This window comes from Oncorhynchus keta, chromosome 19, assembly GCF_023373465.1.
Source record: "Oncorhynchus keta strain PuntledgeMale-10-30-2019 chromosome 19, Oket_V2, whole genome shotgun sequence".
In the NCBI taxonomy this organism is placed as follows: Eukaryota; Metazoa; Chordata; class Actinopteri; order Salmoniformes; family Salmonidae; genus Oncorhynchus; species Oncorhynchus keta.
In genome coordinates, this window is record NC_068439.1 from 10,934,036 (window position 1) to 10,952,543 (window position 18,508).

At 44.2% G+C, this 18,508-nt stretch overlaps 1 protein-coding gene across 1 annotated transcript in view; it reads left to right on the plus strand.

Moving 5' to 3' along the window:
- LOC118377442 (E3 ubiquitin-protein ligase TRIM71-like) overlaps positions 1 to 18,508 on the plus strand; it is a 56,661-nt gene that overhangs the window by 14,401 nt on the left and 23,752 nt on the right. Inside the window, exon 2 of the mRNA XM_052469433.1 lies at positions 15,103 to 15,270. Within this exon, the coding sequence (XP_052325393.1) occupies positions 15,103 to 15,270 (168 nt within the window). The remainder of the gene's footprint in view (positions 1 to 15,102; positions 15,271 to 18,508) is intronic.

Consider the following 18,508-nt stretch of genomic DNA (forward strand, 5'->3'; position numbering starts at 1 on the left):
TTGTTGACAAAATATAGTCATTTCAGACCTTGCTTACATGTGTATATGATCACATACAGTATCTCTCTATTATGGATAGGATTACTTTGGAAAATATTTCCTAAAATTACTTGACTAGCTGGTGTTTTTAGTCCCAAAAAAAACACAACTTGCTCAGAAAACCACCAGTTTGGGAACCCTGATCTAGGAGTTGCACCATCACACACCATGTAGGAGTTGCACCATGTAGGAGTTGCACCATGTAGGAGTTGCACCATGTAGGAGTTGCACCATCACACACCATGTAGGAGTTGCACCATGTAGGAGTTGCACCATCACACACCATGTAGGAGTTGCACCATCGCGCGCCATGTAGGAGTTGCTGTAGCGATGGGTATTTGAAATTTCACTATTCAAAGAAGGGCAATTCCATGGTAACAGAATTATGCTCAGACTTTAAAATGTAAGCCCAGCAAACTGTTGATTTCACATTTTAACAAACCATTACACTCAATGCATATTTACGCAGTTAAAAAAAACAACACATTTGCTGGGAGCAACTGTGCAGAAGTATCCAAACAGTTTTTCAGGTAAATTCTTTTGTAAAATATTCTGTGTAAATTGTTAAAAGTAGTCATTGTGCATAGAGGTCTATAGTTTGTTAGTTTTGAAATCAGTTTTTGTATAGCGTCTCTTCTTTATTTTGAAATGATAAGTTGTCATTTTTTATTAGGATCCCCATTAGCTAACGCCGTAACGCTAGCTAACCTTCCTGGGGTCCACCTCCAATTAACAAGACATTACAAACAACAACAAATCGACTTCATTCAACACAGACAATTAAAATACCTGACAGGAAACACATTTAACATTCAGTTGATGCTTTCTATTTCCTGTCCAGTCATATGGTCTACTTCCTGTCCAGTCATATGGTCTATCACATTAGATGTTCTTTCTACTTCCTGTCCAGTCATATGGTCTATCACATTAGATGTTCTTTCTACTTCCTGTCCAGTCATATGGTCTATCACATTAGATGTTCTTTCTACTTCCTGTCCACTCATATGGTATATCGCATTAGATGTTCTTTCTACTTCCTGTCCACTCATATGGTATATCGCATTAGATGTTCTGTCAACTTCCTGTCCAGTCATATGGTCTATCACATTAGATGTTCATTTATTTTTTTCGTGAAGGTGGATTTACGTTAAGCCTGAGAAATATGGATTGATAAAGAGTTCCATTCAGTTGTGGCTCTATATAAAACAGTAGATTTAAGGTGATTTTTGTCCTTGGCTTTGGGTTGTCTTTGCCGACCCTGAATTTGCCTGTCTGATTTGGTGGTTATGTGTGTTCTGGTAAAGCTTTATTGGGACCGGGGAGCTGAACACAGGGAGCTGGTCTTAGCTTTATGGCCGAGGGTGACACCGCCTGCGTGGAGGGGTCATAAACAGTTATAAAGCAGCTATAATGGCTGCAGATGCACAGTGGTTGTGATCAGGAGTGGATTGGGGTGGTGGTGTCATGACTTTTTGTTGGTTAATCCTTTTCCCCTAAAGTCCACGTCTGGTTTTAGAATGTCCGGTGTGGATTTGACCCCTTTACCTTGGTAGTACACCTGTCGTCTGTTTTTCTCTCTCTAGAGAGAGCCGTGTGTGGTGTGTTTGACAGGTTTAACATCTCATTGTGATAGTGGTGGTGAAGTCTCTATAGTCACGTTATACAGCTGATACATGATAGTGGTGGTGAAGTCTCTATAGTCACGTTATACAGCTGATACATGATAGTGGTGGTGAAGTCTCTATAGTCACGTTATACAGCTGATACATGATAGTGGTGGTGAAGTCTCTATAGTCACGTTATACAGCTGATACATGATAGTGGTGGTGAAGTCTCTATAGTCACATTATACAGCTGATGCATGATAGTGGTGGTGAAGTCTCTATAGTCACATTATACAGCTGATACATGATAGTGGTGGTGAAGTCTCTATAGTCACGTTATACAGCTGATACATGATAGTGGTGGTGAAGTCTCTATAGTCACGTTATACAGCTGATACATGATAGTGGTGGTGAAGTCTCTATAGTCACCTTATACAGCTGATACATGATAGTGGTGGTGAAGTCTCTATAGTCACGTTATACAGCTGATACATGATAGTGGTGGTGAAGTCTCTATAGTCACGTTATACAGCTGATACATGATAGTGGTGGTGAAGTCTCTATAGTAGTGGTGGTGAAGTAGTCAGCTGATACATGATAGTGGTGGTGAAGTCTCTATAGTCAATTATACAGCTGATACATGATAGTGGTGGTGAAGTCTCTATAGTCACGTTATACAGCTGATACATGATAGTGGTGGTGAAGTCTCTATAGTCACGTTATACAGCTGATACATGATAGTGGTGGTGAAGTCTCTATAGTCACGTTATACAGCTGATACATGATAGTGGTGGTGAAGTCTCTATAGTCACGTTATACAGCTGATACATGATAGTGGTGGTGAAGTCTCTATAGTCACGTTATACAGCTGATACATGATAGTGGTGGTGAAGTCTCTATAGTAAGTAGAAGCTGACACATGATAGTGGTGGTGAAGTCTCTATAGTAAGTAGAAGCTGACACATGATAGTGGTGGTGAAGTCTCTATAGTCACGTTATACAGCTGATACATGATAGTGGTGGTGAAGTCTCTATAGTCACGTTATACAGCTGATACATGATAGTGGTGGTGAAGTCTCTATATTAAGTAGCAGCTGACACATGATAGTGGTGGTGAAGTCTCTATAGTCACGTTATACAGCTGATGCATGATAGTGGTGGTGAAGTCTCTATAGTCACGTTATACAGCTGATACATGATAGTGGTGGTGAAGTCTCTATAGTAAGTAGAAGCTGACACATGATAGTGGTGGTGAAGTCTCTATAGTAAGTAGAAGCTGACACATGATAGTGGTGGTGAAGTCTCTATAGTAAGTGAGATAGTGGTGGTGAAGTCAGCTGACACATGATAGTGGTGGTGAAGTCTCTATATTAAGTATCAGCTGATACATGATCGTGGTGGTGAAGTCTCTATAGTCACGTTATACAGCTGATACATGACAGTGGTGGTGAAGTCTCTATATTAAGTAGCAGCTGACACATGATCGTGGTGGTGAAGTCTCTATAGTCACGTTATACAGCTGATACATGACAGTGGTGGTGAAGTCTCTATATTAAGTAGCAGCTGACACATGATCGTGGTGGTGAAGTCTCTATAGTCACGTTATACAGCTGAGACAGTGACACATGATGAGTGGTGGTGAAGTCTCTATAGTAAGTAGCAGCTGACACATGATAGTGGTGGTGAAGTCTCTATATTAAGTAGCAGCTGACACATGATCGTGGTGGTGAAGTCTCTATAGTCACGTTATACAGCTGATACATGACAGTGGTGGTGAAGTCTCTATAGTCACGTTATACAGCTGATACATGATAGTGGTGGTGAAGTCTCTATATTAAGTATCAGCTGATACATGATAGTGGTGGTGAAGTCTCTATAGTCACGTTATACAGCTGACACATGATAGTGGTGGTGAAGTCTCTATAGTCACGTTATACAGCTGATACATGACAGTGGTGGTGAAGTCTCTATATTAAGTAGCAGCTGATACATGATAGTGGTGGTGAAGTCTCTATAGTAAGTAGCAGCTGACACATGATAGTGGTGGTGAAGTCTCTATATTAAGTAGCAGCTGACACATGATAGTGGTGGTGAAGTCTCTATAGTAAGTAGCAGCTGACACATGATAGTGGTGGTGAAGTCTCTATAGTAAGTAGCAGCTGACACATGATAGTGGTGGTGAAGTCTCTATAGTCACGTTATACAGCTGATACATGATAGTGGTGGTGAAGTCTCTATAGTCACGTTATACAGCTGATACATGATAGTGGTGGTGAAGTCTCTATAGTCACGTTATACAGCTGATACATGATAGTGGTGGTGAAGTCTCTATAGTCACGTTATACAGCTGATACATGACAGTGGTGGTGAAGTCTCTATATTAAGTAGCAGCTGATACATGATAGTGGTGGTGAAGTCTCTATAGTAAGTAGCAGCTGATACATGACAGTGGTGGTGAAGTCTCTATATTAAGTAGCAGCTGATACATGATAGTGGTGGTGAAGTCTCTATAGTAAGTAGCAGCTGATACATGATAGTGGTGGTGAAGTCTCTATATTAAGTAGCAGCCGTCTAGTTTATCTCCAGTTAAAACGCGACACCGCTGTTCTCACAAACATCGGTTTGGGAATATTAACGAGCAACTAGAATGTGGGAATATTAACAAGCAACTAGAATGTGGGAATATTAACGAGCAACTAGAATATGGGAATATTAACGAGCAACTAGAATATGGGAATATTAACGAGCAACTAGAATATGGGAATATTAACGAGCAACTAGAATATGGGAATATTAACGAGCAACTAGAATATGGGAATATTAACGAGCAACTAGAATATGGGAATATTAACGAGCAACTAGAATGTGGGAATATTAACGAGCAACTAGAATGTGGGAATATTAACGAGCAACTAGAATGTGGGAATATTAACGAGCAACTAGAATATGGGAATATTAACGAGCAACTAGAATGTGGGAATATTAACGAGCAACTAGAATATAGGAATATTAACGAGCAACTAGAATGTGGGAATATTAACGAGCAACTAGAATGTGGGAATATTAACGAGCAACTAGAATGTGGGAATATTAACGAGCAACTAGAATGTGGGAATATTAACGAGCAACTAGAATGTGGGAATATTAACGAGCAACTAGAATATGGGAATATTAACGAGCAACTAGAATATGGGAATATTAACGAGCAACTAGAATGTGGGAATATTAACGAGCAACTAGAATGTGGGAATATTAACGAGCAACTAGAATGTGGGAATATTAACGAGCAACTAGAATGTGGGAATATTAACGAGCAACTAGAATGTGGGAATATTAACGAGCAACTAGAATGTGGGAATATTAACGAGCAACTAGAATGTGGGAATATTAACGAGCAACTAGAATGTGGGAATATTAACGAGCAACTAGAATGTGGGAATATTAACGAGCAACTAGAATGTGGGAATATTAACGAGCAACTAGAATGTGGGAATATTAACGAGCAACTAGAATGTGGGAATATTAACGAGCAACTAGAATGTGGGAATATTAACGAGCAACTAGAATGTGGGAATATTAACGAGCAACTAGAATGTGGGAATATTAACGAGCAACCAGAATGTGGGAATATTAACGAGCAACTAGAATATGGGAATATTAACGAGCAACTAGAATATGGGAATATTAACGAGCAACTAGAATATAGGAATATTAACGAGCAACTTGAATGTGGGAATATTAACGAGCAACTAGAATGTGGGAATATTAACGAGCAACTCGAATGTGGGAATATTAACCTCTTGATACTAGCCATCCCGGACCCGGGATCGTGAATACAGCCTCAAGCTCATTAGCATAAAGCTACGTTAACTATTCATGAAAATCGCAAATGAAATGAAATAAATATGCTCGCTCTCAAGCTTAGCCTTTTGTTAACAACACTGTCATCTCAGATTTTATAAATATGCTTTTCAACCATAGCAAAACAAGCATTTGTGTAACAGTATTGTTAGCTAGCGTAGCATTCAGCGGGCAACATTTTCACAAAAACGAGAAAAGCATTCAAATAAAATAATTTACCTTTGAAGAACTTCGGATGTTTTCAATGAGGAGATTCTCAGTTAGATAGCAAATGTTCAGTTTTTCCAAAAATATTATTTGTCTAGGACAAATCGCTCCGTTTTGTTCATCACGTTTGGCTACCAAACAAACCCGAAAATTGAGTCATCAAAACGGCAAACTTTTTATATTAACGAGTAACTAGGAATATGGGAATATTAACGAGCAACTAGGAATATGGGAATATTAACGAGCAACTAGAATGTGGGAATATTAACGAGCAACTAGGAATATTAACGAGCAACTAGAATATGGGAATATTAACGAGCAACTAGGAATATGGGAATATCAAGTGGAATATGGGAATATCAAGTAGAATATGGGAATATCAAGTAGAATATGGGAATATCAAGTAGAATATGGGAATATCAAGTAGAATATGGGAATAAAGTCATGCTTATCTACTTGTTTTTCCTCGTTTGTATATCAAAGTCATTGTTTTGGTTAGTCTAATCTCTCAAAGGTTTAAGAAGTAAATGAAAAACATGTGAAGAGGGACGAGTGATCTAATGATCTAATGATCAGGATGTGCAGAGCGCTTTCAGTGCCAACAGATTGTATTTTAATTCCACAATTCAGAATTTGTATTATGATTTTGAATTTGTTAGGATATTGAGTTTGAATTTGTAATACACATTGAATCTTTGAATTCATAAATGTAACTTGCATTTCATTATTTGAAACTGAATTGAAGGAATATTGCATTGAATATGTTCCTATGAATTTGGCTCTAACATTTGAACCGTTTTGGCTATACGCTATCAGAAGACCCTCTGGAACAAGGAAGTGCCTTCTGTTTCCCTCTGATGATTACAGGCCACACAGGACACAGAAGGAAGTGTCACACCCCCCCTCCCCCATAAGTATATAGTTGAATAGCCCTGTCTTCTAAGGGTAGCCTGGGTTCGAACCAGGTCCCCCGCATGTCACAAGACTGTTAACCCACTTAGATAAAGCCCATAGGGATTAGTTCAGGAAGCTAACACAAGTCTTCAGCAAGGTTCATCAAACCACCCCGGTAACATTTCACCCCCCTTTGACTCAGATCACGGCACCAATATACATTTATTTAAATTTGATTTGTTTATTAAACCTTTATTTAACTAGGCAAGTCGGTTAAAAGAACAAATTCTTATTTACAATGACGTCCTAGAGTGGGTTAGCTGCCTTGTTCAGGAGCAGCATGGCAGATTTTTACCTTGTCAGCTCGAGGATTCGATCCAGCAACCTTTCGGTTATTGGCCCAGCTCTTTAACCACTAGGCTACCTGCCTCGTTCCAAATCAGGATCTGTGTACCCCATTGTAATGAGATGGCAACAGAGGTGGTTTGACGAGCCATCCATGTGATGAGCAACCTTGTAGACATGTTAGTTTGACTGATGGGGTTCTAACAGAGACAATGCAACTTTTCAAGTCTCAGACAAGTTACTCATCACCCGAGCGTGTTACACTTACCCTTTGACCTCCTCATTGAAGGAACTCATCCAAGTCACAGAACCAATGCCTAGGCTTTAGCTCAGTTGTTACCCTAATGACTACCCTTGCCGGAGAGACTTGAAACGAACACGTCTCTCATAAAGCTTCCACGTGTCAAAGGAACACGTCTCTCATAAAGCTTCCACGTGTCAAAGGAACACGTCTCTCATAAAGCTTCCACGTGTCAAAGGAACACGTTTCTCATAAAGCTTCCACGTGTCAAAGGAACACGTTTCTCATAAAGCTTCCACGTGTCAAAGGAACACGTTTCTCATAAAGCTTCCACGTGTCAAAGGAACACGTCTCTCATAAAGCTTCCATGTGTCAAAGGAACACGTCTCTTATAAAGCTTCCATGTGTCAAAGGAACACGTCTCTTATAAAGCTTCCACGTGTCAAAGGAACACGTTTCTCATAAAGCTTCCATGTGTCAAAGGAACACGTCTCTCATAAAGCTTCCATGTGTCAAAGGAACACGTCTCTTATAAAGCTTCCATGTGTCAAAGGAACACGTCTCTTATAAAGCTTCCACGTGTCAAAGGAAAACGTCTCATGCAAGGTTGCTCATCACGTTAGCATGGATCACCAAACCACGCTCTTCTGATGAGTAACCTTGCTGGCTCTTGAAGACTTAGTATTAGTCTCGCAGATGGCTCTTCTGATGAGTAACCTTGCTGGCTCTTGAAGACTTAGTATTAGTCTCGCAGATGGCTCTTGAAGACTTAGTATTAGTCTCGCAGATGGCTCTTGAAGACTTAGTATTAGTCTCGCAGATGGCTCTTGAAGACTTAGTATTAGTCTCGCAGATGACTCTTGAAGACTTAGTATTAGTCTCGCAGATGACTCTTGAAGACTTAGTATTAGTCTCGCAGATGGCTCTTGAAGACTTACTATTAGTCTCGCAGATGGCTCTTGAAGACTTAGTATTAGTCTCGCAGATGGCTCTTGAAGACTTAGTATTAGTCTCGCAAATGGCTCTTGAAGACTTAGTATTAGTCTCGCAGATGGCTCTTCAAGACTTAGTATTAGTCTCGCAGATGGCTCTTCAAGACTTAGTATTAGTTTCACAGATGGCTCTTGAAGACTTAGTATTAGTCTCGCAGATGACTCTTGAAGACTTAGTATTAGTCTCGCAGGTGGCTCTTGAAGACTTAGTATTAGTCTCGCAGGTGGCTCTTGAAGACTTAGTATTAGTCTCGCAGGTGGCTCTTGAAGACTTAGTATTAGTCTCGCAGATGACTCTTGAAGACTTAGTATTAGTCTCGCAGATGGCTCTTGAAGACTTAGTATTAGTCTCGCAGATGGCTCTTGAAGACTTAGTATTAGTCTCGCAGGTGGCTCTTGAAGACTTAGTATTAGTCTCGCAGGTGGCTCTTGAAGACTTAGTATTAGTCTCGCAGGTGGCTCTTGAAGACTTAGTATTAGTCTCGCAGGTGGCTCTTGAAGACTTAGTATTAGTCTCGCAGGTGGCTCTTGAAGACTTAGTATTAGTCTCGCAGGTGGCTCTTGAAGACTTAGTATTAGTCTCGCAGGTGGCTCTTGAAGACTTAGTACTAGTCTCGCAGGTGGCTCTTGAAGACTTAGTATTAGTCTCGCAGGTGGCTCTTGAAGACTTAGTATTAGTCTCGCAGGTGGCTCTTGAAGACTTAGTATTAGTCTCGCAGGTGGCTCTTGAAGACTTAGTATTAGTCTCGCAGGTGGCTCTTGAAGACTTAGTATTAGTCTCGCAGATAACTCTTGAAGACTTAGTATTAGTCTCGCAGATGACTCTTGAAGACTTAGTATTAGTCTCGCAGATGGCTCTTGAAGACTTAGTATTAGTCTCGCAGATGGCTCTTGAACACTTAGTATTAGTCTCGCAGATGGCTCTTGAAGACTTAGTATTAGTCTCGCAGGTGGCTCTTGAAGACTTAGTATTAGTCTCGCAGGTGGCTCTTGAAGACTTAGTATTAGTCTCGCAGGTGGCTCTTGAAGACTTAGTATTAGTCTCGCAGGTGGCTCTTGAAGACTTAGTATTAGTCTCGCAGGTGGCTCTTGAAGACTTAGTATTAGTCTCGCAGGTGGCTCTTGAAGACTTAGTATTAGTCTCGCAGGTGGCTCTTGAAGACTTAGCAGACATCGCGATGTCCTTTACAATGGTGCCATTGGACTCGTATATACAGTTGTGCAGATTCCACCACTGGCGTTGCTGTGAAGTGAGTTTGGGAGGTGACTGTAGCAGAAGGGGGGATCTGTGAAGTGAGTTTGGGAGGTGACTGTAGCAGAAGGGGGAATCTGTGAAGTGAGTTTGGGAGGTGACTGTAGCAGAAGGGGGGATCTGTGAAGTGAGTTTGGGAGGTGACTGTAGCAGAAGGGGGGATCTGTGAAGTGAGTTTGGGAGGTGACTGTAGCAGAAGGGGGGATCTGTGAAGTGAGTTTGGGAGGTGACTGTAGCAGAAGGGGGGATCTGTGAAGTGAGTTTGGGAGGTGACTGTAGCAGAAGGGGGGATCTGTGAAGTGAGTTTGGGAGGTGACTGTAGCAGAAGGGGGGATCTGTGAAGTGAGTTTGGGAGGTGATGGTAGCAGAAGGGGGGATCTGTGAAGTGAGTTTGGGAGGTGATGGTAGCAGAAGAGGGGATCTGTGAAGTGAGTTTGGGAGGTGACTGTAGCAGAAGGGGGGATCTGTGAAGTGAGTTTGGGAGGTGACTGTAGCAGAAGGGGGGATCTGTGAAGTGAGTTTGGGAAGTGATGGTAGCAGAAGAGGGAATCTGTGAAGTGAGTTTGGGAGGTGACTGTAGCAGAAGGGGGGATCTGTGAAGTGAGTTTGGGAGGTGACTGTAGCAGAAGGGGGGATCTGTGAAGTGAGTTTGGGAGGTGATGGTAGCAGAAGAGGGGATCTGTGAAGTGAGTTTGGGAGGTGACTGTAGCAGAAGGGGGGATCTGTGAAGTGAGTTTGGGAGGTGACTGTAGCAGAAGGGGGGATCTGTGAAGTGAGTTTGGGAGGTGACTGTAGCAGAAGGGGGAATCTGTGAAGTGAGTTTGGGAGGTGACTGTAGCAGAAGGGGGGAATCTGTGAAGTGAGTTTGGGAGGTGATTGTAGCAGAAGGGGGGATCTGTGAAGTGAGTTTGGGAGGTGACTGTAGCAGAAGGGGGAATCTGTGAAGTGAGTTTGGGAGGTGATGGTAGCAGAAGAGGGGATCTGTGAAGTGAGTTTGGGAGGTGACTGTAGCAGAAGGGGGAATCTGTGAAGTGAGTTTGGGAGGTGACTGTAGCAGAAGAGGGGATCTGTGAAGTGAGTTTGGGAGGTGATGGTAGCAGAAGAGGGGATCTGTGAAGTGAGTTTGGGAGGTGATGGTAGCAGAAGAGGGATCTGTGAAGTGAGTTTGGGAGGTGATGGTAGCAGAAGGGGGGATCTGTGAAGTGAGTTTGGGAGGTGACTGTAGCAGAAGGGGGAATCTGTGAAGTGAGTTTGGGAGGTGATGGTAGCAGAAGAGGGGATCTGTGAAGTGAGTTTGGGAGGTGACTGTAGCAGAAGGGGGAATCTGTGAAGTGAGTTTGGGAGGTGATGGTAGCAGAAGAGGGGATCTGTGAAGTGAGTTTGGGAGGTGACTGTAGCAGAAGGGGGGATCTGTGAAGTGAGTTTGGGAGGTGACTGTAGCAGAAGGGGGGGATCTGTGAAGTGAGTTTGGGAGGTGACTGTAGCAGAAGGGGGGATCTGTGAAGTGAGTTTGGGAGGTGATGGTAGCAGAAGAGGGGATCTGTGAAGTGAGTTTGGGAGGTGACTGTAGCAGAAGGGGGAATCTGTGAAGTGAGTTTGGGAGGTGACTGTAGCAGAAGGGGGGATCTGTGAAGTGAGTTTGGGAGGTGACTGTAGCAGAAGGGGGAATCTGTGAAGTGAGTTTGGGAGGTGACTGTAGCAGAAGGGGGAATCTGTGAAGTGAGTTTGGGAGGTGACTGTAGCAGAAGGGGGGATCTGTGAAGTGAGTTTGGGAGGTGACTGTAGCAGAAGGGGGAATCTGTGAAGTGAGTTTGGGAGGTGATGGTAGCAGAAGAGGGGATCTGTGAAGTGAGTTTGGGAGGTGACTGTAGCAGAAGGGGGAATCTGTGAAGTGAGTTTGGGAGGTGACTGTAGCAGAAGAGGGGATCTGTGAAGTGAGTTTGGGAGGTGATGGTAGCAGAAGAGGGGATCTGTGAAGTGAGTTTGGGAGGTGATGGTAGCAGAAGAGGGGATCTGTGAAGTGAGTTTGGGAGGTGATGGTAGCAGAAGGGGGGTCTGTGAAGTGAGTTTGGGAGGTGACTGTAGCAGAAGAGGGGATCTGTGAAGTGAGTTTGGGAGGTGACTGTAGCAGAAGAGGGGATCTGTGAAGTGAGTTTGGGAGGTGACTGTAGCAGAAGAGGGGATCTGTGAAGTGAGTTTGGGAGGTGACTGTAGCAGAAGAGGGATCTGTGAAGTGAGTTTGGGAGGTGACTGTAGCAGAAGAGGGGATCTGTGAAGTGAGTTTGGGAGGTGACTGTAGCAGAAGGGGGAATCTGTGAAGTGAGTTTGGGAGGTGATGGTAGCAGAAGAGGGGATCTGTGAAGTGAGTTTGGGAGGTGACTGTAGCAGAAGGGGGGGGATCTGTGAAGTGAGTTTGGGAGGTGATGGTAGCAGAAGAGGGGATCTGTGAAGTGAGTTTGGGAGGTGACTGTAGCAGAAGGGGGAATCTGTGAAGTGAGTTTGGGAGGTGACTGTAGCAGAAGGGGGAATCTGTGAAGTGAGTTTGGGAGGTGACTGTAGCAGAAGGGGGAATCTGTGAAGTGAGTTTGGGAGGTGATGGTAGCAGAAGAGGGGATCTGTGAAGTGAGTTTGGGAGGTGACTGTAGCAGAAGAGGGGATCTGTGAAGTGAGTTTGGGAGGTGACTGTAGCAGAAGGGGAATCTGTGAAGTGAGTTTGGGAGGTGATGGTAGCAGAAGAGGGATCTGTGAAGTGAGTTTGGGAGGTGACTGTAGCAGAAGGGGGGGGATCTGTGAAGTGAGTTTGGGAGGTGATGGTAGCAGAAGGGGGATCTGTGAAGTGAGTTTGGGAGGTGACTGTAGCAGAAGGGGGGATCTGTGAAGTGAGTTTGGGAGGTGACTGTAGCAGAAGGGGGAATCTGTGAAGTGAGTTTGGGAGGTGACTGTAGCAGAAGGGGGAATCTGTGAAGTGAGTTTGGGAGGTGACTGTAGCAGAAGGGGGAATCTGTGAAGTGAGTTTGGGAGGTGATGGTAGCAGAAGAGGGATCTGTGAAGTGAGTTTGGGAGGTGACTGTAGCAGAAGGGGGGATCTGTGAAGTGAGTTTGGGAGGTGACTGTAGCAGAAGGGGGGGGATCTGTGAAGTGAGTTTGGGAGGTGATGGTAGCAGAAGAGGGGATCTGTGAAGTGAGTTTGGGAGGTGACTGTAGCAGAAGGGGGGATCTGTGAAGTGAGTTTGGGAGGTGATGGTAGCAGAAGGGGGATCTGTGAAGTGAGTTTGGGAGGTGACTGTAGCAGAAGGGGGGATCTGTGAAGTGAGTTTGGGAGGTGACTGTAGCAGAAGGGGGAATCTGTGAAGTAGTTTGGGAGGTGACTGTAGAGAAGGGGGATCTGTGAAGTGAGTTTGGGAGGTGACTGTAGCAGAAGGGGGGGGATCTGTGAAGTGAGTTTGGGAGGTGACTGTAGCAGAAGGGGGAATCTGTGAAGCTCAGCCCGAAGTGTTGAAGAAGGCCTTTGTCAACAGCGCGGTGGATTGGAACGCTTCGGGAGTCCAGTCACGTGTGTTTGCGAGGCAGAGTTCGAGTCTCGTTATGAGCTGAATCGGGGAACTGGTACAAGCAGTCCTTTTACATAAACTTCCAGAACTTATCCCTATAATTAAACAAACTGTATAGGCTTTAGCTAAGTAGGCTAACACGGTTTTGTGACATGTAGGAGAGCTGGTTCGAACCCAGTCATTCACAAGAGCAATATGAAATAGGGAGTGGAAAGACTATCCTTAGAAGGGCTATGACAGGGCTATTCAACTATGTTTTTGTGACACTCCCTTCTGTCCTGCACAGTCTTTGATCACCATAGAGGGCACATCCATTTTCCAGAGTGTCTTAACTTTCAGGAATGGGGTTGTAACTTCTAGCCAAAACGGTGCAAACGCTGGAGCCAAATTCATTGGAAGAACATACATTCAACATTCAACAACACGTTGGATTCATAAACCGCCAGAAGTTTGTTTTTCCACAGAGAGAGTTTGATTACATCTGTTCTCCTCTACCTCTCCTGGCTGGTAAAGTACCAGAAAATATATCTCTGTTTTTCCACAGAGAGAGTTTGATTACATCTGTTCTCCTCTACCGCTCCTGGCTGGTAAAGTACCAGAAAATATATCTCTGTTTTTCCACAGAGAGAGTTTGATTCTATCTGTTCTCCTCTACCTCTCCTGGCTGGTAAAGTACCAGAAAATATATCTCTGTTTTTCCACAGAGAGAGTTTGATTCTATCTGTTCTCCTCTACCGCTCCTGGCTGGTAAAGTACCAGAAAATATATCTCTGTTTTTCCACAGAGAGAGTTTGATTCTATCTGTTCTCCTCTACCTCTCCTGGCTGGTAAAGTACCAGAATGTTGTCTCTGGTTTTGAGTCTGAATTTAGAGACCTGAATTTGAAAACTGAATCTGAATGCATCTGAGAAGTTGAATATGAAACTTGAAATGATAGTTGGTAAACATGATGCAATTAATGCAATATCTCTCATATTAAAACTGAATATATCAATATAGAATTTGAATATTCAATATTCAATTGAGTATTTTTTTAACTGAATGAAATATTTAAATTCTGTTTCAAATCATGAAATATAAGTTCAGTTTATGAATTCAATTTGTGCATTACAAATCCCAAAATATGTCTTTAAAATTAAATATCCTAATACAATTTGAAAATGATGGAATTTAAAAAATAATTTTCTTTTGGCACTAAAATCGCTCCACTGATGCTTGAGACCCTTGGTTGGAGATGTAAGACTTGCCTTGCTGTCAGACCCTCACCCATCCCACAATCCATACCTCCCCTCCTCCACCAAATGCAGCTGCATTCCATCCCTTTGTTCTACCCCTCCCCTTGGAATTTTGGAGAGGTTGAAGAAGGCGGGGCTAGAAGAGGAGAAGCGCGGGAGGGAGGAGAAAAGAAAGAAAGGGGAGGGGCTTAATAAAGGAGCAGACAGGAGTGTGCCCATGCCTCATTATATCACGCCTCCCACTGGGACCGTAGCTGTTATCAATGGATTGATTGCTGTCCCCCCCCCCAGCTCTACTCCCATTGGACAACATTGATCCCTGTCGCTCTTAGATTTTATGTTTGCCGCATATTTAATTAGTGTCTTGTTACAACCTGTCACTGTCGAGGAGATTTTGGTCATGCTAATGGTTACGTGTGACTTAATGAGTCAACATAAACTATTTATATTTCTTATTCATTGAAATGTGATAGTGTTTAGTATTACAGAATGATCAATGCATTTTGTTATGGTTAGTTGTTGATGCACACACGGTTTATAAGAACCTTGTGTGTGTGCGCGCATTAAGTCCTCTGATGTGGTCTATTGATCCGTAAAGCCCCAGAATGCCCGGTTTCATCTCAATGTCACCCCTCTGAGCCTGAAGAGAACCAGGGGAGGTGTTCAATCAAACATGCGCTGCAGAAATGCACTCGTCAACACACCTCATAGTCAAAAACAAACCAATGGTTTCTGATCTTATATACTCACCATCACGGGTCATTGTTTACCATAATATTAAAGCACTTAAACCCTTTTAAATAATATGTTCTAATGTATGTTTTCTTTTTGATCAAGTTTTGAACTCTCTCTCTCTCTCTCTCTCTCCCTCTCTCGTTTAGGTGTTTCTGTTTTTCTGTGAGACGTGCTCTGTGCCTATCTGTAGGGAGTGTAGTGTGGGCAGACACATGGGCCACAGCTTGGTCTATCTACAGGACGCTGTCCAGGACTCCAGAGACATCATCATCCAGCTACTGGCCGACGCACAGCAAGGAAGACAGGCTGTACAGGTGAGCATGTCTGTCATGTCTGGCACTGACAACTCTTACACATAGATTGTATTGTATTCATTCTAGTTCTATGGTTTTTAAGAAAAGCGTTCCTCTTAAGAAACAAAGCCTTTATTGTGATACAGGGTTGTGTTATCGGTAACGGATTCTGAGACATTCACAGTTACATCCACTCCCCATGATCTGTTGAGAATGGTTTTGATACGGATGGGTATGTTGCTGAATGAGATGCTTTGTTACACTACTTCCTGGAAACCAGAGTTAACAGGAAGTGTGAGATGTTGTGTAATCACATATCTGACCCTGGTCAGGACTCGGCGTAACCCTGAAACATGATCTAGTTCAGCAAGCCAAGGTTATGTTACGTCATAACTGTGCACATTGTCACTGTTCAACCACCGCCTAGTCCCTCTATCTCCTGATACAGAACTTGGACGGACACACACACACACACTCTCTTTCTCGGGGCAGGATATTTCCGCCCACTCCACACCCATTATCTCCCATGACCTCCGACCCTGAACTTGTGACCTGCTGGTTGAGTATGCTGCTTTCTGATTGGCCAGTTTGACCTCCTTTGTGTCCCAAGCTGCTGCTGTATTGGCCTGCCACGGACCAGAATCAGCCTTGTTTCACAATAATATGGGCACTAAACAGTTAAATGATGAAACGTCATTAGTTACACATTTGAACTTACGTTTTGGTGCCAAATCTTTCTCTCTCTCTCCTATTGCTCTCACGCTATCTTTTTCCTCTCTCCATCTTCCCCCTTTCTCTCTCGCTCTCCATGTCAGTATTGATGAAGCCCCACCCCTCCCTTCCTGCTGTTCTCTCCATGTCAGTATTGATGAAGCCCCACCCCTCCCTTCCTGCTGTTCTCTCCATGTCAGTATTGATGAAGCCCCACCCCTCCCTTCCTGCTGTTCTCTCCATGTCAGTATTGATGAAGCCCCACCCCTCCCTTCCTGCTGTTCTCTCCATGTCAGTATTGATGAAGCCCCACCCCTCCCTTCCTGCTGTTCTCTCCATGTCAGTATTGATGAAGCCCCACCCCTCCCTTCCTGCTGTTCTCTCCATGTCAGTATTGATGAAGCCCCACCCCTCCCTTCCTGCTGTTCTCTCCATGTCAGTATTGATGAAGCCCCACCCCTCCCTTCCTGCTGTTCTCTCCATGTCAGTATTGATGAAGCCCCACCCCTCCCTTCCTGCTGTTCTCTCCATGTCAGTATTGATGAAGCCCCACCCCTCCCTTCCTGCTGTTCTCTCCATGTCAGTATTGATGAAGCCCCACCCCTCCCTTCCTGCTGTTCTCTCCATGTCAGTATTGATGAAGCCCCACCCCTCCCTTCCTGCTGTTCTCTCCATGTCAGTATTGATGAAGCCCCACCCCTCCCTTCCTGCTGTTCTCTCCATGTCAGTATTGATGAAGCCCCACCCCTCCCTTTCTGCTGATCTCTCCATGTCAGTATTGATGAGGCCCCACCCCTCCCTTCCTGCTGTTCTCTCCATGTCAGTATTGATGAAGCCCCACCCCTCCCTTCCTGCTGTTCTCTCCATGTCAGTATTGATGAAGCCCCACCCCTCCCTTCCTGCTGTTCTCTCCATGTCAGTATTGATGAAGCCCCACCCCTCCCTTCCTGCTGTTCTCTCCATGTCAGTATTGATGAAGCCCCACCCCTCCCTTCCTGCTGTTCTTTCCATGTCAGTATTGATGAAGCCCCCCCCCTCCCTTCCTGCTGTTCTCTCCATGTCAGTATTGATGAAGCCCCACCCCTCCCTTCCTGCTGTTCTCTCCATGTCAGTATTGATGAAGCCCCACCCCTCCCTTCCTGCTGTTCTCTCCATGTCAGTATTGATGAAGCCCCACCCCTCCCTTCCTGCTGTTCTCTCCAGACGTCCCGATTATAACAGACCCTTTAGCGATCTGTCCCAAATGGCCAGCGGGAGAAGGGACCCTGCTGCCCAGGGGGAGGGTCTTCAGCCATGGGTCAGGAGGTCAATGACCTCAGGGGGTTTTGGGTGACCTTTGACCCCCTCTGACCCCCTCTGGGTAATGTCACAAAGGATCCCTCCCCCCCAGGCCCTGTGGGGTCCAGACCACCCTCTAACCACCCAACTCAGAGGGAAACAGAGTGTAACGTAAGTGATAGAAAGGAACGAGAGGGAGAGACATAAATATAAATAAATAAATAAAATATAGAAAGAAATCTCAAATTTAATGTGTTTTGAAAGTCAACTTAATGCTTTTTGACAATGAAGCCAAACTATTTCCATTAGGTCCCCTTGACATTGAAGTTTCTACAAAACTTTTGCAGTTTTCTTAAAATGTCACTGTCCTCTCTTATACAGTGAGAACAACATGGCGGTCAGTGACACTACCTCTAGCTCCTATCTCACACTCTGACTCTGGCGAAAACCAAACAGGAAGCATGAATTCTCCTCTGTTATCAGAGAATTCTACAGGAGAATTTCACACCATCCGTCTGTGAACTGAAGAGTATCTGGGTCATGCAGCAAGACCATGATCCAAAACACACAATCAAGTCTACATGAAAATTGTTAAAAAGCAACACGTTTTGGAAAGGCCTAGTCAAAGTCCAGAGCTCATCCTAATGAAGATGTTGTGGCAGGACTTGAAACAGGCAGTTCTGTATGGAGGAGTGGGCCAAAATTCCTTCACAGCGACATGAGAGACTGATTTAAACTACAGGAAGTGGTTGGTTGTAGTCGTTGCAGCTAAAGGTGGCAGAACCAGTTACTGAGTGTAAGGGGGCAATTACTTTTTCACACAGGGGCATTGGGTGTTGCCTTACCTTTTCACACAGGGGCATTGGGTGTTGCCTTACCTTTTCACACAGGGGCATTGGGTGGTGCCTTACCTTTTCACACAGGGGCATTGGGTGTTGCCTTACCTTTTCACACAGGGGCATTGGGTGTTGCCTTACCTTTTCACACAGGGGCATTGGGTGTTGCCTTACCTTTTCACACAGGGGCATTGGGTGGTGCCTTACCTTATCACACAGGGGCATTGGGTGGTGCCTTACCTTATCACACAGGGGCATTGGGTGGTGCCTTACCTTTTCACACAGGGGCATTGGGTGTTGCCTTACCTTTTCACACAGGGGCATTGGGTGGTGCCTTACCTTATCACACAGGGGCATTGGGTGGTGCCTTACCTTATCACACAGGGGCATTGGGTGGTGCCTTACCTTATCACACAGGGGCATTGGGTGTTGCC